Here is a 26827-nt window from a genome sequence, read left to right on the forward strand (position 1 = left end):
CAGTTCTTAAATTAACATTTAAATTATGAAATTTCTATTTGTTGTTGAAATATATTCATTTTCAGAGTGGCTGTTTCATAACAGATTTATTTAAACATACATTAAATAATTGAGACATCACTAACAGGTACAAATATAATTAGTATATAATCTAATATTTCGCGAAATGCTCTAGACTTCATTTCTCTAGCAAACTAATGAGCTGTGGACACTGATGACTTGCCTAAGGTAAATAGAATGGTATGTGACATTTTATTTACAAGCTGTTTTACTGATGTCTTTCCATGGTTGAAACAGTGATTGAGCAATTACATGAGGCATGAGATGTTCATACATGTTTATTTCACCTTAAAAGTAGTAGTAAAGAGGAAGGGATGATTACGCTCATTCGCACTCCGCGCTGCCATTTGAACTGAGGCGTTTATACAGTGATATGTCGCGCCACATCAAAGAACGCCAAAACGGCATTTATTGTTTGAATTTCGTGAAGAAAAAAAAATGGACATAATTTGAAAGATGAGACTTTGTTTCTTGTCAAAGTAACAATATATAAAACTGGAAAACTGACTGTCAGTATTCCCGCAAACATAATCTGTTCTGTCTTAAGTGAACGCTTGGGGAACTGATGGGGAAAAACATCTGATGTGTAACTTTATATGATTTGTGCGTTACAGTAGGCCATCTGTCTCAATGTCATCTATCAATAGCCTAAAAGAAAAGAGGGAATCACTCATAGCACTTCATTTAACTGCTTTTGTAGTTTCAATAATGAACTAATTTGTAATGAACACACTGAAGTGATTTTTACATTTGATCATTTGTTTTTCGTAGGCTATATGAATGCTTTTGTTTAGATGTAAAATTGTAAAATGATAAAGGTAATGCATTATTTGTATCTTTCTAGGCTATTTGTTCCTATAATGTTTTGTTTTTTTGTTTGGTTTTTTTTTTGCATCTGTTCTTATTTATAATAGGAAAGATAAAATAATATAAGAAATAGCTATATTGTGATTATTAACATAGTAGCGTAATTATTAATAAGAAAAGAACTGGAGGAAGACTTTCATCTTTCTCGTAATCAACCTTGCTGACTCTATGCGACTTTAAACGGATGTAGCAGTCATTTTTTGTCAGATTCCAGAAAATCATACATATTTGAAAGTCTTTTAATGGAGAATGTGAAAATAAAAATAAAGAATTTTTCAAATTTGCTCGAATCGTTTTGTCAGCACAAGGTCACATTATTCTCAGGAGGACGCACGTGTGGAGGCGCTAAATGACAAATGACAACAATGCGGGATGTTTCAGATGGTATGGCAAGTGTAAACACAAGAACGTGTAAACGGACAGCCAAAAAAATATAGGCAACAAATCGGAATTGAGTATCAAGACCTGCAGTGTAAAAGAGGCCTTTGTTCGGTAGACATGTGTACCGAACCAAAAGCCCTGTACCGACAATTTTTGGTACGAATACATGTACCATTACACCCCTATAATTTAGTAATTGTATCTTGTTTTGACAATGTTTAGTGCATATTGGTGTATCCATTTATTATTGAAAAAATACACATTTTATTTGGACTACAAAAGCAATTGGCAAATACATTTAAAAGGTAATGTCATTTCAAATTTGTAAATTGGTACTTTACTCTGTTTTTAGGGTTATGCTTCATTTTTTGCACAGGAAACCACAGTGCAGCTACTCTCCCACAGTTTCCCACAGCGCTCAGCAATCCATATGGAAGCAAACTGTTTTCCTTTTTGAGTCCAAGCTCATAAACATGTCCACTTTGCATTGTAATATCTCCCATTCTCAGCATCCCTTTGGAATGACTTCTCAGCTTTCCTTTCCTGCATCATGGGTTTGCTGAAGTCAGAGATCATCTTCCCAGTGGCGTAATCCCTGTAGCCCTACTCCCTGGCCTCTCTCAGATTTCTTCATAAATTAGCGCCATTTGGTGTGCATGTTGAAACCCACATCCCTCCATCTCACCCCCCTCACCGTCCATGAGGACATCCTTTAACCATCTGCAACAGACTGTCTATTGACATCCTCTTTCTCTCTGGGGCTCATCTTCCCAATCCTGTGTTCTTGTCCCGCCTGGTGTCCCCACGTAACACCCTTCCTTGTTCAGGAGAGGCAATTTGATCAGGGGGTGAGCCTGTCAATCACTCTCCTCAAGTCTCCATGGCAATTACATTAGCTCCCACCCACAGCTGATGCTGGTGCGATGTCACTTCCCCAGATGGACCCTTGTTTCCCGTGAGCAGGGATTTTTCACACAAGAACAGACCCCTCTGTTAGGACCAGCTGTATTTTTCCACTGACCATTTCTTTTTGTGTGCATGTATGCACACATGAATATGCTTTACATTAACTGTAGCTTATGCTTTATGGGTTTGAAGAGAAATTGAGTAAAAACTTTTTGTTCTAGCTTCATTAGTTCTTTTTATCAGCACTTCAGTAAGTCCCCCGCCAAAAAAAACCCATTTTAAACAAAGCTGATAAAATTGTGTTTTTATCAAAGACTTCCATCGGATCAGATTCATAACAAGTGTTAATTTCGAACTACAGTAGATTTAGTCAACTAAAATATGATGGGTTTAGTTACAGTGTAAAGCATTTAAATTAAGCATTTCTCTAAAATTTTAAAAACTCTAACTAAATATTTGTAGAGAAAACATCCATTAACTGTTAATATGAAAGATATTAGGTTTAAACATGCAATATTGACACATTTTTAACTGCTTTGACATAACATTCATTCTGACTGGATCTCTTCCCAATTTGTCTATCCTTAACATTTTTGTCTCGTTTTTATTTGTTGACAAAAATGGGTTGTTGTTTTTTTTCGATTTCATTAACATCTCGTTTTCATCCCATCCATGAAAAAATGTTGACAAGAATTGATGAAAATTATTCATCAACAAAATGAATATGTTCAGAACAATAATTAAAACATGAAGTCCATCAGTTCCCTATCAGTCAGTCACGTTCGACGTAACATCAGTGTGACTGACTAATGGGATCTCACCCGAGAGCCCATTAGTCAATCAAACTGACGTTACGTCTCCGTTCCCTCCTTCAGGGAACGAGGGTTACATACGTAACCGAGGCGTTCCTCTGTCATGTACCTCTTCGTCTTCGCGGACATCGACAGTGTTTTTCTCAGTAACATTAGGCAGTTTTGCATTAAATGCTGCTGAATATTTGATGATCGTGTTAGCTTATTGTGCATAAACAAATTCTGGGCCTGTCCCAAAAACCCACACTTGTGGTCTTTGCACTTGACCAGTTGGTCTACTTACATGATGTATTTTGTGTATTTGGCTAAAGTGTTCAGGTGAGTGTAAAGACAGTAAGTGTGTGTAGAACTTTAAATTTTCCGATGGGACACACTACAACATGTTGTAAAAATGTAAGTAAAGTTTTTACAGATCTTTATTTACACATTTTGCACATTTAATACTCTGCGCTTTAAAATAAAATTCTACATTTCTAAAGTTCAGTAGTCCCTATGTATGACAATTTAACTGTGGTGCTTCTAATAAAGTGATAAAAAGCAGTTGCAAACATTTTACAAAATACAGATACAGTATGTAAATAGTATGTAATATCTAATTAAATGAAGTTTTCTTCAGTATCTTGCGATTTTGGGGCACGCGAGTTCCTGAACGTGATGCATGCTGTGATATGCTTAGCCTCAAATACTGCTCCAAAGCGGTATTAGAGATACAGTGTGGATTTGTGCATTAAGGGCACTGAATTTTGGCCTTTTTCAGACCTGGGAGAGTCTTGTGCATTTCCTTACTGTCACATGTGTGCTCTCAAGTGTTCAAGACCACAAGAGTGGGTATTGGGACAGGCCCTCTGTCCACTCCTTCTGGTTTAATTTTCATCTTTTATTTCTGGATCTGGAGATGCTGTACTATTTTAGAAGATCTGTAACAGCGCCACCTACTATATAACAGTGAAAACACAGATTGCCAGAATAACTTGTCAGTGGCTGGGAAGCGTTGTGTTATAAATGATGGAAAAACTTGTCAATGGTGGGGAAAGAGTTTGATTTTCAATGTTCCTTTTCCACCTGTTCACATATACAGCAACTTTGTCAATGAAGTTCACTGATTTTCCATATCATTTTTAATTATATCATATATAGAACATTGAAAGGATATAGAATATCTGTAGTCACCCAAATTCCTGGATGTGAGTATGAGAATTGAGAATTTACCTTAAAACATGAGAATTTACCTGGCTAAAACATTTATATCTATCTTCACATAAGAACTGAGAAACAGCGCTCATAAGCTGTGGATGTGCTGTTGGGTCCAGGCTGGTTTGCACTGCCAGGAACAGCACAATGTTTGGCTGGGTTTCCCAAGTTTTATTCTTATCATTAGATCCCCTGGTGTTTTAAAATAATAGTTCAACTTTGATTACCTCAATGTGACTGAGTGGCCAAACACTCAAAGAGTATCATCTATATCTAAATCTGTGTTTATGGAAATGTGTGTTAATGAAAAGTCGGAAATCTTAAATCTCAAATATATACATGTATATACATATAAATATATAAAGGACACACGCATATATAAGGGGAAACAAACTTTTATTTTGAATGCAATTAATCATGATTAATTGATTTGACAGCCCTAATTTCTATGGACTGGGGAGGAAGTTTTGAGTTCTGTATAATGTTGTTTTATCTCAAAAGATCTAGCGATAAATGTTTTTTTCAGGTATTTAAATGAAAAATAATACAAAAAGTATGCCAATACCATCCTCGATTTATTAAATTACATCTACAATATTTGTATCAAACCATGAGCTTTTATTATGTAATATCATGGCCATCTACTGTACCAGCTGTCCACTTTTCATTCTCCTCCTTGTACTCACTCTGTTGGTTTTGCTCCAGGTTGCGCTCAAGTCTCCGGCTAATCAGCTGTATTCAGCAGTAAATACAGCCCATTCAGTGGCTATGCTTTCCTTATCGAACTGAGCACCAGACCTGCCTTGAGCACCTCTGGGCCGCTCAAAACACCCGTTCTGTGTGAGAAGCTGAAAAAGGAAATCTATTCCCCTCTGAAAAGAAATCAGATCACACAGAGAGAGAAAGACAGGCTTGGGAACACAAAGCAGACTCCTCAAAACCCCCTATTTAGTTCCTCATTTGATCAATGGTATCCTTTTGCAACTGTGCAGAGTGACAAAACTGCATTCAGTGTTATAGTAGCTTGGAGAATGTCCAAATCATCTTTAGTTTAATTTAGGAATTATTGTAGGATTTTTTATGTATATTGATGAAAATAAGAGAGAAAATGAAATGATGAATCTATAGTACACATGCAGTTTATTCATTTTCAGTCAGTACAAGTACAGGATAATATAGAGGTTGATATTGGCTTACTGTGACAAGTATCTCATATACAGTAGTAGAAGCTTTCATGACATTGCAGCCAGACCTTTCTCAAAAACACCATTAGTAACAGTTACACACAAAAAGGTCACCATCTTTATTTATAATTCAATCTAGGAGTAGCAGAAGCCGCTAAACTCGGAGCTGTTCTCTATAAAACAACTATATTTGACTCGGCAAGGAACGTTATTGACAGAGTTTGTTTGGTAGCCGGCAAATGCTATCGACAGTGTGAGGAGCAGTCGTGCTGTGAAGTTCTTATAACAGGCAATCAAATCCACTTGATATTGACTGAGGACTCAAAATCATTTGCTCTTAAACAATTGAGGTCTAAAATCTTTCTGTCTGCTCATTCTTACAGACTCTCTACCAACCATCAACCATCAATTCTGACCTGTCTGAGCTCTTGCTTTGTATTGGATACCCGGTAAAGAGTCAATGTTTTTGAAAATTGCTTTGGTTACAAAGTAAGAAAAAAATATTGAATTCATCTTTCTTACTGGTCTGAAGTTGATCCATCTGTGAAGACCTTTTCACATAAACTCTGTCAATGTTCCTCAGTGTATTAAACTCAGGACACTATGATTTCAGCGATGTGGAAAATGCAAATAGACTTACAGAATGGAATTCACTGTATAATGGGGAATGTCAAGGAATGTCACACAATTTAGATGAATAAAATAAAAGTTTGCTTTAACTTGAAGAAATTATGACAGAAATAAATTGCAACAAGTAACAAGAACAACTTGGTTTTTTTTTTTTTTTTTTTTTGAGGAATATTACACACATCACAATTTTTCATCCATGTTTTAATTGAAACGGTTTGTCCAAAAAAAAAAAAAAGTTTAACATTTACACTTACAAATGAGGACAATGGAAGCAATCAAAATCAACAAAAAAGCAATGATATGCAAGTGCTATATATCTCACTTAGCTTAACGCGGTACTATTAGCAAGGTTTATATATATATATATATATATATATATATATATATATATATATAAAATAAAAAGAAAACAGATAGAGTAGAAAAATAATAGAGCAAGCTGGTGTTAGAGGCCTTTTTGCTTTAGTTAATTGTATAATAAAAAAATTAAAAAAATAGATTGAATAGATTATAAAAGCTTGTAGTGTTTAAGAATAGAATTAGAATGGAGAGTGCTAGAGTTAGAGGGTCAAATAAAGATATTTAAATTTTTTGTTTGCCAAAAAATTTTCAAAATTAATTTCATTTAAAAAAATTTTTTAAATTGTTAATATTTTGTACATTCCTTTTATTACCATCATTTATAATAATAAATTAGTATTAAATTATAAAACGCACATTCCAGAGGAACAAACGCAGAAATTTCAAAAGAAAAAAAAAATTTAAATACAAATTATGTGGCACTATTCTCTTTAAACTTTTATAAATGTTTGAAAAATTGATTAGAAATCCTTTATTATAGTATTTATTATAATTTAATAAAACTATTAAAACCAGACAAACTAAATCCAGAAATATTAGAACAGAAAATACAGAATTTGGAAAACAGGCTGTGTAAACTCCATGGAGCAAATCATCAAACCGCACTATGTTGCTTACAGGTCCAGTGTTGCAACACTAAATTTAAACTGTTTCAACTTTGACCTCTTTGGAAGCACAGCCTGTTATTACTGGACATGTATGAATTCTAAATAATAATTGCTTTCATGATTTTCACTTTTTTATTGCTGCCTAGCAACCTTCATGTGGAGGGCAATGCGACACATGTCACTTGTGTTTTGAGGTGCATTTCCCATCATGCAGATCATGTGAACAGGACATATTTTGGTCAGGGTGGGAAGAATATAGATTTAGAAATGTTCATGCTTTTTATATGTCTTGATATGAGAAGACCCCATTTGGTCCCTTCCCACACCCAAGCAAACCATCTGAATGTTCTATAAGCCTCTTCCCATGATTCAGTCCGCAATCCCTCTGGTGGCATTATGAAGTTCTTGTGTCCTGTGATAGTAGGATTTTTTTAATGCACATTCACACCACATGGTCCCACGTTCAAACTTGTACACATATGCTGTTTTTTTGATTACCAAGAGAACATCCTATTGAAAACATTTCATAAAAGGAAACACTTGGTGTTTCTGTTGTAAATGGTTTGCAGTATGAATGTAGAAAAAGATTTACTCTTTATAATGAGTCTATTTATGTGCATAATCTTACACCAGATACAGCTGAAAAATGTGTACTATTCTGTTAATGCCAAAACTGGTCAATGCTTTTTTTCTCAAAGCAGAAAGAGCACATACACGTAGTTGCCAGGTTGGGATTAATTAAAACACTTGGCAGAAAACGTATCAATTTAAGATAAAACCTCTGAATGTGGGAAACTCTTGACAAGTCTTGGCAACCGCAAGTAAAGTTTATGAAGGCTTGTTAGTTCAAGATCATGAAAATCTCAAATGAAAATGAAATGTTTTCAGGATAAATAACCAGCAGAAATTACTGCAGATGATTATGCTTAATCAATCAAGAGAAGCAGAAATCGTGATAACAATTAAAAAAAACAATATTTTTGTATTTCCTAATATAACATATTTTTTACACTTCCCTTTTTAATGATCATACATTTAATTTAGCATTGCTATTTTTTTACCATAATCTTACATTTATCAGATACTTTTATTTTATATTGCATTCAAAATGTATACAAGATTTCTTTTTTAAAATGAATGAACATTTACATTTGTTAATTTAGCGTGTGCTCTTTTTTTCTGAAAGTAAGCTCCTTGGTTTTTTGGGGGTTTTTTTAGAAACAACAAATCCTGCATGTCATTTCCCTCTTACTTCACTGCTGTTATTTGTAAATACCAAGCAAATTAGAGCTGAAATTAAAGGAAGAAAGCCATGCCAGTCACGGCAGCATTGCTTATTTTCTCCCATCACTTCACGCAAGAGGGAGTCTGTCAAACTATAACTAACGCTGATGTCTAATTACATAGATGCAACCTCATGAAATAGTTTTCCTCTGAAATCAATCTAACTAAAGGGGCTGTTTCAAATAGTACACGCTATTGCAGGCTCCAGTAACCAATTTCCTTATTCATTCAATTTGATGCTGCAGAAACCAGTACACTCCAGCTCAGATATTGAGGAGGGAGGGAACTATGTCCTCGATCAGATAGACAAACACTCCTGAGCATGCACACATGCACGTACCCCCACTTAACACACATACACACATGCACACACACACTCTATATCGGCGGCCTATTAGTGAGGCTCAAATGGAAACCGTACGGTGCCGTGACAGGGATGAAACTCTATGCTGCTAGCTGAACCTGGCTCTCCACTGGGACCATGGGAGCCCAAATCACCATTACTGCTGAGAAAGATGTGCATTCATGACTGCTGTTTTAATAGAGTCTCTCTAGTCTTTGAGTCTCTTTATTCAGCATTGATTTCTTATTGCAGTCTTGGCTGATTCTGTCTTTACTGTGTTTTCCGCGTCGCTACGTTATTATTTCTACTCCATTAACATGTCTTGCTCATCACCATTGCAGTCCGTCTCTGTCTCGCTTCCCATGGTGAGCAGTATTGATCAGTATCAACACGCCGAGGCAGTAAAAATCATTCTCCACCCCGCTGAGACTGAAAGCGATACTCACCGGACTCATGACACATTTCAAATTCAAGGGTTGAAAGAGTCTGCAGCTTGACAAAATATATGTAGTCATTACGCATCCAAACTCGCTCACACCATTTTGACACGGAAATTATAAAGTATACCAGGGGAACACGACATGGGGGAAAGGATTTCAGGAATAGCAACTCTCTGAAGACTCTTATAACTAGAATCAGACAAATTCAGTTATTTTTAACATGCCTCTATACCTATTAAAACAACAGTTCATCCAAAAAATGAAATGTAGTATTTATTTACTCATTCTCATGTTGTTCCAAAAATACTGTATTTTTCAAATACTTTTCACGTGGGTCTTTCTTCCAAATCAACTTCAGTGCTTATTAGACATCATCAGAAACCTCAAATGCCATAGGTTCTTGAGTGTTTTGTAACATAATGACGTCAAACCTGCACCATAGGTGACATTTAAAAAATTTTAATCAGTCTGTACAGATCTCTAAATTACAGTGAAAACGAAAACTGTCCAAGTGAGATCTCATTTTCAGTGTATTTTTTTTATCATCCCATGTTGTTGGTGTACATATTTTATATTTTAAGTCATCTTGCAAGCTTGCTGAGGTTTTCTAATTGAAAACGTCAAACCTAGAGCTATAAATCACATAACGCCACCCTGGCCACCACAGAAACCCCTCGCATTGTGGTGGTGAGTTTTGCATGGTTCGTGCTATATTTAGGGATTTTATTGAATCAGCGTGCTGCGGTGACATAGAGTACGGTGCAGGATAGCAGATCTGTGTTCATTATCACAGGAGCTGTTGGGAAGAGGTTGAGGCGTTAGACCACAGCAGATGGACCAAAGACATCAAAGAACATTCAGTGGCCAGTTAATTTTAAACTCGCACACACGCACTTCGAATTTGCATTTCTGATGAGAAAAACATTCCACCGGAAAAGACCTCTAGATACTTTTTCATTGAATTCTGTGTTTACATCCTGCAATTCTGACTTTTTTTCACAGAATTCTGAGATTACAACTCACAATTCTGACTTTTTCCCTCAGTTTGCATCCCACAATTCAGTTTTTTTTTTTCACAGAATTGTGAGATCTCACAATTCCAACTTTTTTTCTCTGCATGTGTATGCGGTCTGGTCAGGTGTCTAAAAATTCGGGGAAAATAGTCAGAATTGTGAGATGGAAACTCGCAATTTTGAGATGGAAATTAGAGGGCTGCATTGGGTTTGGGTTCCCAGGGAAGTGGGCGGTTAGAAATTTTCGTGTGAGACCCACAGGGAAAAGTGGGATTTGGCGTGTAATAGAAATGGAGTCAACACATTAAGTTGAGAAGAAAATTAAAGCGGCTGTTTACTTGACAAAAGCAAAGCAAGGCATCAGGAAACAATTCTCAATTGTCACTGAAAAAAATAGGAAAGAGTTAAACTTCGTAAGCTGCGATAAATGTGCAAAAGTGTTCGTTTGCAACGGACATAAATCTGGCACCTGAGGTTCTATGTGTTTATTTATTTAATAAGTTAAAGTTATTATTGTGCTTTGGCTTATTTACTTAAATTGTTGGGTGCCATTAAACCGTTTGGTGCGTGTGTATCATGCAGTACGTTTAAAAACTGAGGTGCCGCTAGTTGGGGTTTTGTTTAAATGGTTAATGTTTTATAACGCTAATAAAAAAAATAAACGCAACCATGTTTAAAGCCTGCTATTCTAGATGTTAAGTTGAACGAATATTTAGTCGGAGTAGCCTATTTGTGTACAATTTTCACAAGCTTTGAGAGAAAGTCCGTGGAAGCGGGCGGCAATGGACACAAAAATTGCAGGCGGGAGTGGAACACGCAGGTTGCGGAAGTGGGCAGAAATATCCTGGTCAGAAATCCAGCGGGAGCAGGCGGGTGCGGGTTTAAGAAAATTCGCAATTCTGAGAAACAAAGTCTGAATTATGAGGGAAAAAGTCAAAATTGTGAGATAATTTTTTTAATATTTTTATTTCGTTGCGGAAATAAGCTTTTATAATCTAATGCTCTAAAACCAGTTCAAAAAAGTTAGAACACTACCATAAAAGTTTTAAGCCATTTGTTAGTTGTTGTTGGGGGTTTTTTTGTACTGTGGAATATAAGCCATGAGAAACAGGCCATGGCTTGTTAAATCACAGCCTATTGAATGTCTCTGCATGGGTTAGCAGAACTCAGGTGTTCTAGGCTCGCTGCCAGGCATCAGAAAAGTGCAGTCAGGTTGTGGGCATTAATGCTGAGTGCCGGGAAAGAGTCACATTGCTGGCAAGTAGCGTAGTGTGCTTGCTCAGTGCTTACTGCATCAATGATGGGAAAATCTACTGGATAAATGAGGTGTGATTATCTTTTAGCCTCGTTTCCCCTGTGTGGTTTGGCCAAGACTGTTTTTTTCCTACAGGTGCTGTGCATCTGCTGCTGACTGCGTTAGCCTTGTGTTCATTCATCAATGATATTTAAACTGCTACATGATGAATGATTAATGGTGTGCCAGTGCAGATTAGACCAAATGCTCAATACAACACTTGTGAAAATGTGGTGTGCTTAATTGTATTTATTGTACACTTAAAATCATATTTAAAAAAAATCCATGCAATACAAAATACAATAATATAATATTAATGAAATAAAAGGTCACTTAAGTGTACGTGGAGTATACTTTCATGACTATATTTCTTAAAACACTTAAAAGGTGTACTTTGAAGTAATGTAAAATTAAAAGCTTTACTTTAAAATACATTTCAAATCATTATATTTTAATAATCTTTTGTTGTGCTTTAAAGAAGTACACTTATTTCAGTGTGTTGACTAACATACCAAAGCACAAGTAAAGTACTTGATTTTAATTGTGTGTTATGTGATATTACATTTAAAGTTAATATATGTGCTAATTTGCGATTTCATCATTACAAATGTGTAATTACAACTATATTTAAATATATGGCATGGAAGTTTCAATTAAAGTGACTTCACAATATATTTTAGTTTACCATAAATGCTTGTCAGTACATTCAGCAGAATATTTTAACAATATTTTAAAGACAAAAGAAGTAATTATGACATTTCTTATACAGATGTACTTAAGTCCTACTGCAGTGGGTTAAAACAAGCACTTCTTTAGCTAATCACACTTGCAATTAAGTGTCTGAAAACATTACATTCAGTTCCCACTTAATTATATTATTTTAAAGTATATTATTTCTGTAAATACACTGATAATATTTGGTGTAGCAACAATTTTCACTCAAACATTTCTAGTAAATTTCACAAACCATTACAAAGAAACAGAAAGTAACATGTTGAATTTAAAGTGAAATTTTGAAGTAGAAAAACTGAAATAGTATTTTCTTGTAAAACATCAATAATCTGTTTTATTTAAAACTTGTGCAAAAAGTGCATCCTTTTTAAAAAATATGCTGAAGTGAATGTTTTACTGCCCTAATGACTAAATACCTTTTGAGTTCATTTGGGTGTCTAACAATGAAGCAAGGCTCAAAATGCATTGCACAGCCTGACACACCAGCTTTTATGTGAACCTCTGATCTAATGTTTGTTTTCTAATCTTGAAAGGGGTTACCGGACTCGTTCAGCTGGATGAGAATGGTGATCGGGAGATTGACTTTGCTCTATGGGACATGACCGACACGGATACTGGAGTTTATCAGGTACAGAGGCCTTCGTCTGATCATATACCTCTTCACATTTAAAATGCATTACTGGCTAAACCCATCTCACCGCCGCTGAAACAATGGCTGTATGTCCTAGATTGTGTCCGTGTATAATGGCAGTCAGAAGCGGATGATTCCGGAGCCAGGGATGAAGGTGTACTGGCTGAAGGGAAGTCCGCCTCCAGATATCCCACTGTGTGGCTTTAAAAACGACAACCCTGCCTGTCTGGCAAGTGAGTGCAGCCCAATATAACTCATGTAATAATAGACCTCTATGAAAAGACACCAGACTCCACCGTATTCAGCCAAAATCATGTTCCCAAATGTATCTTCCCACATAATAAAATAAATTAGACTCAAATCAATATTTCATGTCCTTGCATTTATAAGTAGTCATGCAATAAGCAAAACATTATACAGTCAGCCATTTCATTTTAGTTTCATTTTAATACTGTTGGGATATATTTTGTGACAATGACTGGATGACTGTACATTATTCTTTACTTATGAGTATTTTTCAGAATACATTAAGTATACATTTTCATGCATCATATATAGAAGTGTAAAGTGTTGAATAACGTTCCTCATTACAGTTGAGTGTTATGTTTAAAAAAGTAGAATCAGTACTTTCTGAAATGAAGTTTGTAGTGGTGAGTTAATAGATGCAAAAATGTGTACATGTAAGCAGGATAAAACACTTGGAGTTAATGATTAACGTCATAATTAAATCAAGGCATGTTTCATGTTGTTTTAATGTAATCTGTAATGTTACTTAATTAAATTTAGGTTAATAACAGATCCAAAAAAATAGCACACAGCAGTTGATCGTTGTTGTGAGAGCGTGTGAAACACTCGTCAACTGAAAATGATCCTCAAAGAGCCCACTGAGGAGCAAGAGTAAGAAAAGACATATCCAAAATGGGTTATTCCTGTTGTGCAGCACCATTTTTAACTGCAGCTTAGTTTTAACAGCATTTTTAATGAACATGCGTGTGTTTACAGGTCTTTCTGTACACCAGGCAGACTGAAATGTGCTCTGTTAAAGCTCAGTCACATCAGCTTAGTTGATAAGAGCTTGATTTATGCAATGTTAAGAAAATTAAGAGCCAAAGTAAACCATTGCTTGAAGTAAATGTCATAGTAGATTATACAACTATACCAGATTATGTAATTTTATTTAAAGATGGAAGAAGGAAACCAACTAACGGCACAAAACATCACAGAATTCATCAAATATAACACTGTACAATATTACAATATTTACAGTATTTCTTAATAAATTGCCAGTTTTATTTTAGTAGTTAGTTTAGCACCCAGATAAAAAATGATTCAGATCAAAATATACACTGGCGTTCAAAAATTTATTAAAACAAGTATTTTATGCTCACCAAGGCTGCCTTTAATTCGTCAAAAATAGAACAAAAAACAGTGATATTGTGAAATATTATTATGATTTTAAACAGCTGTTTTCTATTTAAATATATTTTCTAATGTAATTTATTCCTGTGATGTAAAGTTGAATTTTCTTCCGTCTTCAGTATCACATGATCCTTCAGAAATCATTCCATTTTGCTGATTTGCTGCTCAAGAAACATTTTCATATCAATGTTGAAACGAGTTGTGCTGCTTCATATTTTAGTGATATTTTTTTCAGGATTTTCTTGATGAAAAGAAAATTCAAAAATCAGCATAACAACAATAAACAACTATATAACTAGCTCTACTGTCACTTAATCAATTGCATTTGCTCTTGCTGAATTAAAGAATTTAAAAAAAGCATACTGACCCCAATCTTTTGAACAGCATCTAGGGATATTGTGTTAAAAATACTAATATCATCTTCTTTATAAATGTAAGACCACGCATGATGAAAACATGGAAACGTACTAGTAGTAATAACCCATCTGAATAAATTGAGTCTTTTGTCATGAAAAAATTGGCTTGCATTGCTCTCATCGTGCATTTGGGTTTTTGTCAGTTTCATAAAGTTCTCTTTAAAGCAGATTTCAAATACTGACATCTGTGGCAGAGAAAGAAAGAGAAGAGGTCAGAATAAAATAATATGTATGAAATGATTTCAGCAGATTTTACTGCTGTCTGTGTGAACTATAATGAAATTCAGATGTGTGGAGATTGTGTTCTTGGTTTTGTTCCTCAGAGACGGTCACCATGCACCAGATGATCTCCATAGTGGTGTGCTTCATTTTTATCATCATCGTAACGGTCACAGTCTTCATATACAGGTCAGTTGAAACCCGTGCAGACTAACACAATGTCTATACTGAGAGCGAGCGGCGAGACGTGACAAAACTAGAGCACTCTAATCAAGCTTTATTGATTATAACACAAGCGTTCTCGTTGTGTCACGTCACTGGCCTGCAGTGTAGACTTGATGTAACACTACATGTCAGGTGTGCAAATACTGAGCTTTGGGCGATCTGGGTCTGATATTATATCTCTCTGTCTGTCTTTCTTTCTGCCTTTCTCCTCCTCTATCTGTTCCTGATGTTTAATTAGGGAACATACTGCCAGACCACGACAGAGAAAGATATAGCAACTCAGTCTACGTCTCCATGACTTCATCGCTTTATACCATATGTGGCCATGTATCCAGTGACAATGAAATGCACATGATTTCTGTTAAGTTCATGCCAAGAATTGCAGCCAAAGATGGTTGTGCTTTATTAAAAAGTCACATTTTCAGCTGTTCTCCAAATATGATGTAGATCCTATAACATTCATGTTATTTTTATTTAATTGCACTTATTTTTCTTAATACTTGGATGAGATTTATAAGAGCTATTTTAGTATTTCATTTAACATTTAAAAATATTAAATATTTTTTTAGTGTTACACACATTTCTACATTTAGTAGTACTTTCAGAGTTTTCATTTGCATATGTTGCAGTCATAAAAATTACACATTACACATTATGATGTATTATGATAGACGGAGAGCCCCATTCAGCTTTCACCTGAAATAGCTAGATATTAAAAGTCATTTTAGAACTTTTTCTCGTTTTAGCCAATTTTATCTGATGGGCTAAAAGAAAATGATGACGAGGTCAGCAATGGCAGTAAATGAACAAGGGTTACCATACGTAACCGAGACGTTCCCTTTCAGTCATCACTTCGATGTTGTGTCAAAGTTCCAACACTAGGGGTCCCTGTACAAAGCGCCAAAAAATGACTGAAGTTATGAGTGTGTTATGACCGATTTATACCCGAATATTCAGGGCGTGGCCAGCTATGCAAATTTTTCTTGCCGAAGTGACCAACTGAAAGGGAATGATATTCATTGACGCAGGATATCAAGAGATTTAATTATGATTCCTAGGACATATGGTAGTGACTGACAGTGAAAACAGCAACAGTGTGTTATTGTCATCCTGAAGCATAATCCAAAAACACAGATGGTATATCAATCAAGTAGATTATTTCATCCTTTCAAATAGCTCTCACTCACATTAAGGTTGAACAACACGGTTTCATGGCAGTTTGTAACTATTTTACAGTTTGGCAAATTTGTGGCTAAGTGGTATTTGTACACAGTCTCAGTTGTATGTTATGGCTGGTCTTCATGCTTTTATTCCGAAAATCATATGTAATCGTATCGTACCGTAATCGTACCGTAATCATACGTAATCGTCATCTTGTAAAATAGTTCTTTTTTCCTGTGAGATCAGGCTGGACCGGAGAGCCCTGCTTTAGATGGTCATATATTGTGCACCAATGATCTTCTGTTTCTGTGATTTCATCTGCCTCTTTTTGATGAACAGCAAATTCTCCAATGGGTCATACTACAATTGCTCTGGCAGATGCTGTTGCTCACTTTCAAATGGCAAAACATCCAACTGCAATGTACACATTTCCTATATAGAAAATTATATGTTTTAATAAATTGTCTTATAATTAAAGAGTCTAAGAAATGTTTTGACAGAAGTTTCTTTTTTGTGCATAAGGATTTGGTTTATACCACAAAATTTAACATGCAAAATTATGTTTAAAAAAACTGATTTATTGTAACATTCTGACAAATTGAAATGGTATAAACACAAATACTATTATTTTAAGACAAATTCATGAAAAATATTTTTTTGAAGGGACATTTAGTATTATTTGTATCAACAACAACAGTCTGTCAATGGAAAAGTTTGTTTATTTCTAATATTCTCCAATTATTTTGTGAGGGCTTGTGTGAAATGAGAATGAAAATTAGTGTATTAAATAAATTAGTTAATATACCATGGTAAGCTGCACATGTTGATTGATTGAATTCAATTTTTTTAGATGGAAACGCAACAATTGTAGAGTAACCCAACTATGTACAGACAATTAGATTGTTTGTTGTGCTCTGTATTATTTCTTTGAATATCTGCATGCTTCAGTTATTATTTGATGATAATCATGCAAATGCTAATAATAAAACTTCATTTTTAAGTTTCACTTTTCCTCTGAAGGATATTTTATCAGTATATGTGCCACTTGAAAGCTGTTTTACCGATATTGATTATTGAGCTTCATATTGTTACCTAATTCAATACACTGTATGCCGGTGCTGACAGTGATGCACATTGATTTGTATTATTTAAAATTTATGCCAAATCAATGTTGTTCTCCTTCTCGTTTATTACAGTTTTTCATCTGATGTTTTTCCCAGTCGCATCCCATCTCTCATTTTCCCTCTCCTCTGCTTATTTTTACTCTTCTTTCTTTCTCTCTCTGTCCGTCACTCGGCGGCATCAGGAAGCTGAAGCTGGAGAATGAGTTGACTGCTCAGCTGTGGCGTGTGCACTGGGAGGACATTCAGATGAGTAACATGGAGAAGGTGCTGCGCAGAGCTTGCAGCAAACTCACCATGTCATTGGTGAGGGGAAACACACACACACACACACATACACACCCTGTCATTTCCAATAGTTTCCTATAGTTTGAGTAAAGCTGCTCATGTCTTATTCATCCCTCCACACACAGAGAGGCTCTAACTACGGCTCACTGCTGACTATGGAGGGAAACTTCCAGATCTATGCCAAGACCGGCTATTACAAGGTATTAAGGGTTTGGTGGTGAGGGGTGGATGCAAACCTTGCTGGCTAATAACTGTTTCTTATATTTCCTTCCTTAAGGGGGCCTATGACAGCCCCTCCATTGGATCACATTCAAATTGTTAAAACAAAGCATTTTATTTTTTTACTTTATCTGAATGTTACGAAACTTGCTATGAGAACACGCACACAAAAAAAAAAAAAAAATTGTTTAATCTAGTGGAAATATATGGTACTGCGCTCAATCAAAAGCTTACAGAGAGCTCATTTTTAAGATATCAGCCTCAAATTTGGAACACAACTTGCTTTGATTTTCACGCATGTTTAGAGTACAACATGGTTTGAAAAAGATATATTTCATATAAAATTTAAAAATTGTGTTTTGTGCATTTTTATAATAATAAACTTAAACTTATATAACTTTATTTTAGTTTCTTTTTTTCTTTTTTTTTTTTACATTATTCACTTGTACAGTAAGAATCTGCCAGGTGTTTTTTATTTGTTTTTTTGTTTTTTTAAAGAAACCAGTCTGCTCTAGAGCATTCAAGATGTATGACAGTTTAAGAAATTTCATTTTTAGCTAAAAAAAAAAAAAGTGGTATAACGTATAATAAATTTTAAGGTATAATATATTTTAAGGGCCAGATTTACTAAACAGGGCAAATTAGTATTAGAGCACAATTCCATAAAAGTGCCGATGGGAGGGGAAATTCTGCAGAAAAATGCGCACCTTAAAGAACACACACGCAACCAGATCATTTCCATACTGACCAGCGCAATCTACCAAGAGCAGTGCAAGTTACCGCCTGCTTTAAGACATGCTTTTTTTGGGGCGTTAAATAATGGCGCAAATACCAGTAATTTGACGAGCGCAAACGTTAGTAAATTGTGTTGCGTGATTCATTTTAATATTCTCCTCCCATAAATTTTGCATCTGAAAGGGAAACTCCAACAAATGCATATTCAATAAGGCCAGGCGCAAAACTGTGTCACGCATTTTCAGCGCTAATTCTAAAGGCTGCGCTTCTTTAGTAAATCCTGACAGTACTATTTTAATGCCAAAAGACAGTTTGCGCTGGTGCAAGCTGTTAGTAAATCTGGCCTCATATGTACGAAATTGCAACTTCGTCACTACAAATATATTTAAATATGGCATACAATTTTCAATAGAAATTCAATTAAATTTTAGTTTACCATAAATTTTTGTCACTGAATTCGGCAATGCACTTTAGCCATATTTCAAAGGCAATAGAAGTCATTCTGAAATTACATATGAAGGTGTACTTAAGTTCTGCTTAACTGGGTCAAAAATCACTCTAAAATTAATCAACTAATTGCTTTTGATATAAATAGAAACGATAATTGTACTTCTTTTTCACAAAGGTTGAACTAAAAATAGAGTCAAAATAGTACGTTTTTTATTTAGACCCATTCGTTGTGACCAATTAGAGATAGGGTGACCATACGGGCCATTTTTACGGGACACGTCCTTGCCAGGATTTCTATATCAAGGCCAGGATTCCTAAGCCCCGCCCACTTCCAGTTCTGTTTTGTTTTACCTTTCCATTCTATTGCTGTGGGTTGTGTGATTCTGTTGCAGGCTGTGTGCTGTTTTGAACGTAAATAAATCACAAATCCTGCCCAGCAGCAGAAGTGTCAAAAAATGGAAGGGTTCATCTTTGGATCTCCTATATAATGCCATTGGCGTGCCCTGGCTAATGGGCCCGTTCTTCAACGGATGAGCTATAGTTCCTCTCCAATTAAGCAGAACCCCTGAGGATGAGCACTATTCATGTCCACATGTCATCATTTTCCCCATTAATTAGGATGATGCTTAATTAACGCATTATGTTGCTCTTTTTCTTCTCTTAAATGATAGGGCATTTTTTTATCTGTCCCCAAAGCCCTCCAGCTCTTTGCCAAGTCCACGATAGCAATCAGAGTGAAACTAATGTGCGTTGATGCCTCTTTTCCAGGGAAACATAACAGCCATTAAGTATGTCAACAAGAAACGCATCGAGCTCACCAGGAAAGTGCTGTTTGAACTCAAACATGTAAGTGTGCGTCCATGCCATTTTGTGCTTTTTGCCAGGTGCCTTAATTAAGTTTATATGATGTCCTGGGAGATATTAATAGCCGGGGACTGATGGAAAAGAGGGACTAAACAGCTCTCTCTCTTTGTCCTCTCCTCGTCATGCTGTTCTCCCTCCTCTTTTCCCTTCTGTTCCTTTCCCCTCCTATAATAGATGCGTGATGTACAGAATGAACACTTGACGCGGTTTATTGGCGCTTGTATCGACCCACCCAACATCTGCATCCTTACTGAATACTGCCCTAGAGGAAGCTTACAGGTGAACACTCACTCACACCATTGCTCACAGTTACTGCACCTACAGTTGATGTACTTGCAGTCGTCCATTAAAATTCACCAAGCAGGGCTCAGTAATAAGGATTTAAATTTTGACTTGCCTTGCCAACCTTTTTTTTTGCCAATTTATTTTAATTTATTTATACAATTTTAATCAATTTTTTGTTTTAGTAATTTTGTTGTGTTTTTTGTCATTTTTGATTATTTTATTTTTTACATTTCTATTAACTTTTCATTTATTTGTATTTCAATTTTAGTTTTAGTAACTGTAGTACTTTAACTTGTTCAACTTCAGATTATTTATATGAGTTAGTTGCCAAGGCAATATTTTTAATTTTCAAGTTTTTCACCTAATATTTATTTTTTATTTCAGCTTCAGTTCAGTTACTGAAAACAAATTTGAATAGATTTAGTTAAGCAAAAACATCTATGGCTTAGTAGTGCTGTCAAACGATTAATCGCATCCAAAATAAACGTTTTTGTTTACATAATATATATTTGTGTACTGTGCATATTTATTATGTACATATAAATAAATACACACACATACATGTATATATCTAAGAAAAATGTTATTTTTATATATTAAATATATTTATTTATAATATAATTTATATGAATATAAATATAGACATGTAAATACATGTAAATATTTTCAAAATATACTGTATGTGTGTGTATTTATATATACATAATAAATATACACAGAACACACACATATATTATGCAAACGAAAACGTTTATTTTGGATGCGATTAATCTCGATTAATCGTTTGACAGCACTATGGCTTAGTGAAAACAAATTTACATTTATTTAAATCAGTACAAAAAGTAGTAAAAACAGTAAAAACTGTTTAATATCATTTAAATATTCAGTTTTAGCTAATATTTGTCTGTGCTATGTATTTTGTGCTTTATTAGAATATATTTTGTTAGTTTAGCAACATGCTAATGTCAAACTCTGTGAGTTGAATCAAAGTCCCTTTCAAGGAAAGTTGACGGACATATTTGCAGCTATTTCAGGCTTCCAAGACCAAGTCCTATCTAAATGAATGGGGGAATCCTGAAATTTCAAAAACAGCCTTATTAGGGATCACTATTAAATTACACATTTCAAATCAGCAACAAAATATAAAATTAACTGCCCCAAAATTGTTGTTTTAAAGTATACAAAAATCTTGTTGAATTTTTTTGGAGAAAAGGAACATCACCACCTCTCTCCAACCAAAGTGATTTGAATGCACCCGATGTTGTAATTTCGACTTCCCAACTCATAAATACGAACTTCCTAGGAGGACTTAAATGTACCACTAGAAATGGGTAGCCAGTGTTGCTATGTCAAATTGCTCCAATAAACAGCAATGTTTTGAAAGCACGACAATGTTTACACTCTTCAACGTCAGCCTACAAATGGCTTGCTTAGAGTTGTCTCTGCACATTCAAACTGGGATAAGAAGTATTTTGACAAGAAAATTACACACTTCAGCTATAAAATATGAAAATATAATAACACATAACTGACAGAATGATGTAAGGGAATGTAATTAATATCCATCAAGTCTTCTTTCCATATGAACTCTCCTCATGAGCCACATGGTGTGTGTGTGTGTGTGTGTGACCTGTAGGACCTCATGGAGAGTGAAGGAATCACGCTGGACTGGATGTTTCGCTATTCTCTGATCAATGACATTGTTAAGGTGAGCATTTCACATCAGAGACTCTTCTGCTCTTAATCTCAGGAGGAAAAGGAAAGGAAAAGATGTCTTGCTGTTTTAATGATGCTTGTCAAAGAACACTAAAATATAAATCTTTCACATCAAACTGCTTTGCATTTTTTTAAATATAGTTTTTGGTTAAATTGAAGCTTGCTCCTGTGAGACATTCTATAGGGGTGGTTTTGAGACGTGTGTAATTTGAAATGGTTCATGAGGATGTCAGTTCCCTGATGAGCAAATTATGACTCCACAGAGCATATTTTTAGTTGCAAAAGAGTCTGTAATTAATATTTTCATGGTGTGGTGTTGGTAAATACGATGCATGCTGTCAGATGTCTTTGTAAGACTGTCATCTTTTCACCACTCAGGGAATGGCGTTCCTCCACAACAGCGTCATTGTCTCTCACGGCAACCTGAAGTCTTCCAACTGCGTGGTGGACAGTCGCTTCGTGCTGAAGATCACCGATTACGGCCTGGAAAGTTTCCGCAAGGAGAACAACCTGGAGGACATGCACGCTTTCTATGCACGTGAGTACCGTGGCAACACGTAGACACAGATTGTGTGCGTGTGAAGATGTAACATCCATGTTTGCGTTTGCAGGCCAGATGTGGACGGCCCCCGAGCTTCTGCGTGCCGACAACCCACCTGCATGTGGGACACAGAAGGGTGACGTCTACAGCTTTGGCATCATCCTGCAGGAACTCGCCCTGCTGAAGGGTGTCTTCTACCTGGAAGGCCCTTGTCTCGGCCCTAAAGGTCAGAGGTCAAACACAATGCTCTGAAGGTTTAATCGACGTTATTTTTTGACTAGATCTATTCATTTATTTTTAAAAATCCATAACATTTTTATTCATTCATACAATGACGTTAATACACCTCTTTAGTGATGAACCTGTTTTTAATATCTGAGTTAAAATTAATTTATATTTTTTTGGAAGCCATAATGTCATAAAATTATTAAGAATTTGTCCTGATATTATCGTTGCAGAAAAGCCTCATATCATGTGCTGCAACTCCCCAAAAGTTTAATAATATTAATGAATTAATATATAAATAAAAAAAATTAAAAAGAAAAATGTATATATATATATATATATATATATATATATATATATATATTTCTATATAACTTTATTAAATTTTTATTTCAGTTTTAGTTTTAGTTATTTTAATACTTCAACCTAGTATAGAAACTATGATCCGCACTCACGAGAACAGTTTTTTTTCGTTTTATTTAACATTCATCACTGATGGGGAAAAGACACAAACGTTCTGGCATTTGTGTCTTTTTCCCATCAGTGATGAATGATAAATAAAACTAAAAAATAAGACTGTTCTCGTGAGTGCGGATCATAATTTCCTATACTAAGTAACTTAACATAAAATAAAATAAATAGATCAAGTAACGGAAGAGCATGGTGCAAACAGCGTTGTTGAACAATACTTCAACCTAAACATATTTATTTCACTTAGCTGCCAATGCAACATTTCTAATTTTTTTTTTCCCCAAGTTTAAATGTTTTATCTGATAATTATATTTGATTTCAGCTTTATTTCAATTATCAATACCATTAAATTACCAATATCAATTAAACTAATTTTAATTTTGTTTTAAAAAATATTTTTTTTATTTTTAATTCAGTTTTCATTAACAATAGCAACACTGAAATCATTTCACAGTTCTATATTTTTCAACACTCTCGGGAAAAAAACGGGTACCTTTTTTAAGAAGTACTGATATGTACCTTTTAGGTACTAATGTGTACCTTTAAGGAATTAATATGTACCATTTGGGGTAAATAAGATACAAAAATGTAAGTTTTAGCTTTTGTGTTTTTTTTTTCTTGTTTTTTTTCTGAGAGTGTATTGTGGACAGTCTTATTTATCATTTAGTGCTGGGTTTGACGTGACTGATTTCAGTGGTTCTCACTTGTTTAATAGCAAAGTGCAGTAGAAGCACACAAGAGAAATTGTCATATTTGGGTGAACATTCCCTTTTAGCAACAGTCTCTGAAAAGCGTCGCTTGCTGCTTGATCCCAAGAGAACCATAAAATAGACAGTAATTTTATTTTACGCTTTCAAGAGAAGTTTTGTGGTGAATATGAATATTTTCAGCATAACACACTCATGAGAATGGTTAACTCATTATGCAGGTGAGAGTGCTTTCTCGTTTAGCGCTTTGATGTGAATCAAAACAACATTAAATAATGTGTTAATAAGATACAGATTATGCAGTGAATTACACTGATAGCACAGGTTGCTTTTCCATGTCATTTTTCCTTTCTGTGTCACCTGTGATTGCCTCACCTCTCTCATGCTCACTCACTTTGTGAGCACAATTAAAACAGTTTCATTTGTCAAAGCATTAGTAACAGTGGCCTAAATAATCTTTGCACACTTAAAATGCCATTACATTAGATAACAAATTATTAAAACAAGTGGCATTTATTTTAAAGATATCATCCTTCAAAAACTAAAGATTTCACATAAAGAAATTTCTTAGGTTTTAAATAAAACACCAGCCTATTAAAGGAATAGTTCACCCAAAACTGAAAATCAGCTCACCCTCAGGCCATCTGATGAAGAAACAAACTCATCTATATCTTGGATGGCCTGAGGGGTCAGTGCATTTTTTAGATTAACTATTCCTTAAAAAGTACAAGTAAAAATCTCTCAGCCAAAAGTTCAAGCAGCATTTGTACAAATGACAGTTGGTTTAATGATATGTATTGCAATGACATTCAAGCATTTTAAAGTGGTCAAATATTTTTTGGCCAATATATACACAAATACATGCAGTAAAGATACCGGTTATAAGTTATGCAGCATATAAACCTTTAGAAGTATTCTTTGTTTGTGCAAAGTGTCCTGGTCACTTTCAGCTATGACACAGTAACTGTCTGTGTTGCTTTCTTTATTTTGTGTGCTTTGGGTGGGAAAGTCTTTGTTTTGTTATAGTATGCTCTGAATTGTATTTGCATTCTATCGGTGTCAGTATTGCTTATGTACAGAGTCATGGATACAAACACACACTCAGTGAATGTCACCCGTCATCATAAACGGATCACCACACACATACCAGCGGCTGCATTAAAGAGAGTTAACAAAACATGAGTGACGTGTCTGGAGCAGAGCCATCTCACCACCAGAACAAAGGGAGTCAAAGACAGCAATGAGAGAATGCCATTAACTGTCTGAGCAACAGAAGTATACTTAAGTAAAAAAAGAGTACACTTAAGCATATCTTTTAAAAAGTGGTACTTAAAACAAAAATACTTAAAAGAATATATTTAAAGGTAGGGTAGGCGATTTCAAAGATAGCTTTGAAAGCATAAGATCCCACCCTCCCTGCAAATCACTCTCCAAAGCCACGCCTCCTCCTAAACACATGACCGCACTCCGGCAAACTAGAGGCTAACCAGCGACACGATGAGAGACGGCATTGGTGAATGCAACGCTGTCAGATTACCACATGTCTCATTCCCCGGTGAGAAAACATTACAGTACAAAGCGCATATTATTACAATAATAACGCCTTCCATTCTCACCCAGTCTGCAGTAGCGTAATGGACCGCGCTGATGACGTATCATGTCTGTTTAAACAGAGGTATGCAAATACATACGCTGACAGACAGGTAGGACAGCAAGACCGAAGATTTTGATTGGACAAATATTTTATGGTCCTGTGCCTTCTAAAGATTATATAAATGCATAAAAATATATTTAAACCACTCAAGTTGGTGACTGCTGTCGGGATGTGAAAACTTTCAACCAGCATAACAAAAAATGTTTTTGAATCAAATCACCTACCCTGCTTTTAAGTGTTAATTGAATGAAATGTTTTCAAACCCTTAACTCCATGTTAAATGAAATTAAATGAAAATGTACATTTTGATTTTAATATTAAAAAATATAGATGAACTTTACAGTTGGCTCACTTAAGATTTAAATACATCTTTTTTGTGTAGTTTCATAATGACATATATTATCTTTTAAATATAATTAAATATTATGAAACAGTATTTACATATATTAGTAATTACACATTTTTAATGATAAAGTAGCAATTTAGGGTCACACTTTATATTAGGTGGCATTAACTACTATGTACTTACATCAAAAAATAAGTACAATGTACTTATTGTGTACATATTGTCTTGCAAAACACATTTGCTGCTATTGAGGTGGGATATGGGTGAGGTTAGGGACAGGTTTGGTGGTATGGGTAGGTTTAAGGGTGGGTTAAGGTGTAAGGGATGGGTCAACAGTGTAATTATAAACGTAATTACAGAAATTAATTACAGATTTAATTACATATAGGTATTTTTAAAAATATAAGTACAATGTAAAAACATGTATGTACACAATAAGTGCATTGTATCAAATTATGAATTTAAATGTAAGTACATAGTAGTTAAGTCCACCTAATATAAAGCATGAGTAATAAATATCATGAGTAACAACATGAGTAATTAATGACATAATTTTCATTTTTGGATGAATTATCCATTTAAATATAATATCAAAAAAAACAAAATACAGTTATAATTACAATCAAGTACTTTTGTACAATATGTACTTTTGTATGTTAGTCAGCACATCAAAATATGTGGCCTTCTTTAAAGTGTATATATCAGCTACTTTAAAACAGCTTTGTATGTAGCTCATCCAATCGTATTTTAGAGCCAGCTAAAAGACTGAGGCATGAAGATATAGGGAATATATATATAATGATTTTTGTGTTTTATGCCGAGTGCAGTGAGGTGTGCAGTGGGACAGTAAAGTCATGACAGCTTTGTATTATCATCACTCCCGTTGATTCCTGTGAAGACATTTGTTAAGTCCGAGGTCTTCTCAAAACCTGTGAATGACACTTTCATCTCTTTTTTTTTCCTCACACATTTGCTCTTTCTATCTCTCGCACCAGTGGGGAGTCCGATCACAATCACTGTTTTTCTGTG

The 26827-nt window shown here is 34.9% G+C and overlaps 1 protein-coding gene across 3 annotated transcripts in view; it reads left to right on the forward strand.

Moving 5' to 3' along the window:
• The window catches only part of npr1a (natriuretic peptide receptor 1a), a 104117-nt gene that overhangs the window by 64688 nt on the left and 12602 nt on the right, over positions 1-26827 (forward strand). For 2 of the 3 annotated variants that reach the window (XM_058754115.1, XM_058754116.1), the window contains 10 exons: positions 12639-12733; positions 12834-12969; positions 14895-14979; positions 17483-17603; positions 17678-17785; positions 19758-19835; positions 20028-20132; positions 21775-21846; positions 22233-22392; positions 22466-22621. In XM_058754115.1, the coding sequence (XP_058610098.1) occupies positions 12639-12733; positions 12834-12969; positions 14895-14979; positions 17483-17603; positions 17678-17785; positions 19758-19835; positions 20028-20132; positions 21775-21846; positions 22233-22392; positions 22466-22621 (1116 nt within the window). The remainder of the gene's footprint in view (positions 1-12638; positions 12734-12833; positions 12970-14894; positions 14980-17482; positions 17604-17677; positions 17786-19757; positions 19836-20027; positions 20133-21774; positions 21847-22232; positions 22393-22465; positions 22622-26827) is intronic. The other variant, XM_058754117.1, reaches the window with a different exon arrangement.

Source organism: Onychostoma macrolepis, chromosome 19, assembly GCF_012432095.1.
Source record: "Onychostoma macrolepis isolate SWU-2019 chromosome 19, ASM1243209v1, whole genome shotgun sequence".
Taxonomy (NCBI): domain Eukaryota; kingdom Metazoa; phylum Chordata; class Actinopteri; order Cypriniformes; family Cyprinidae; genus Onychostoma; species Onychostoma macrolepis.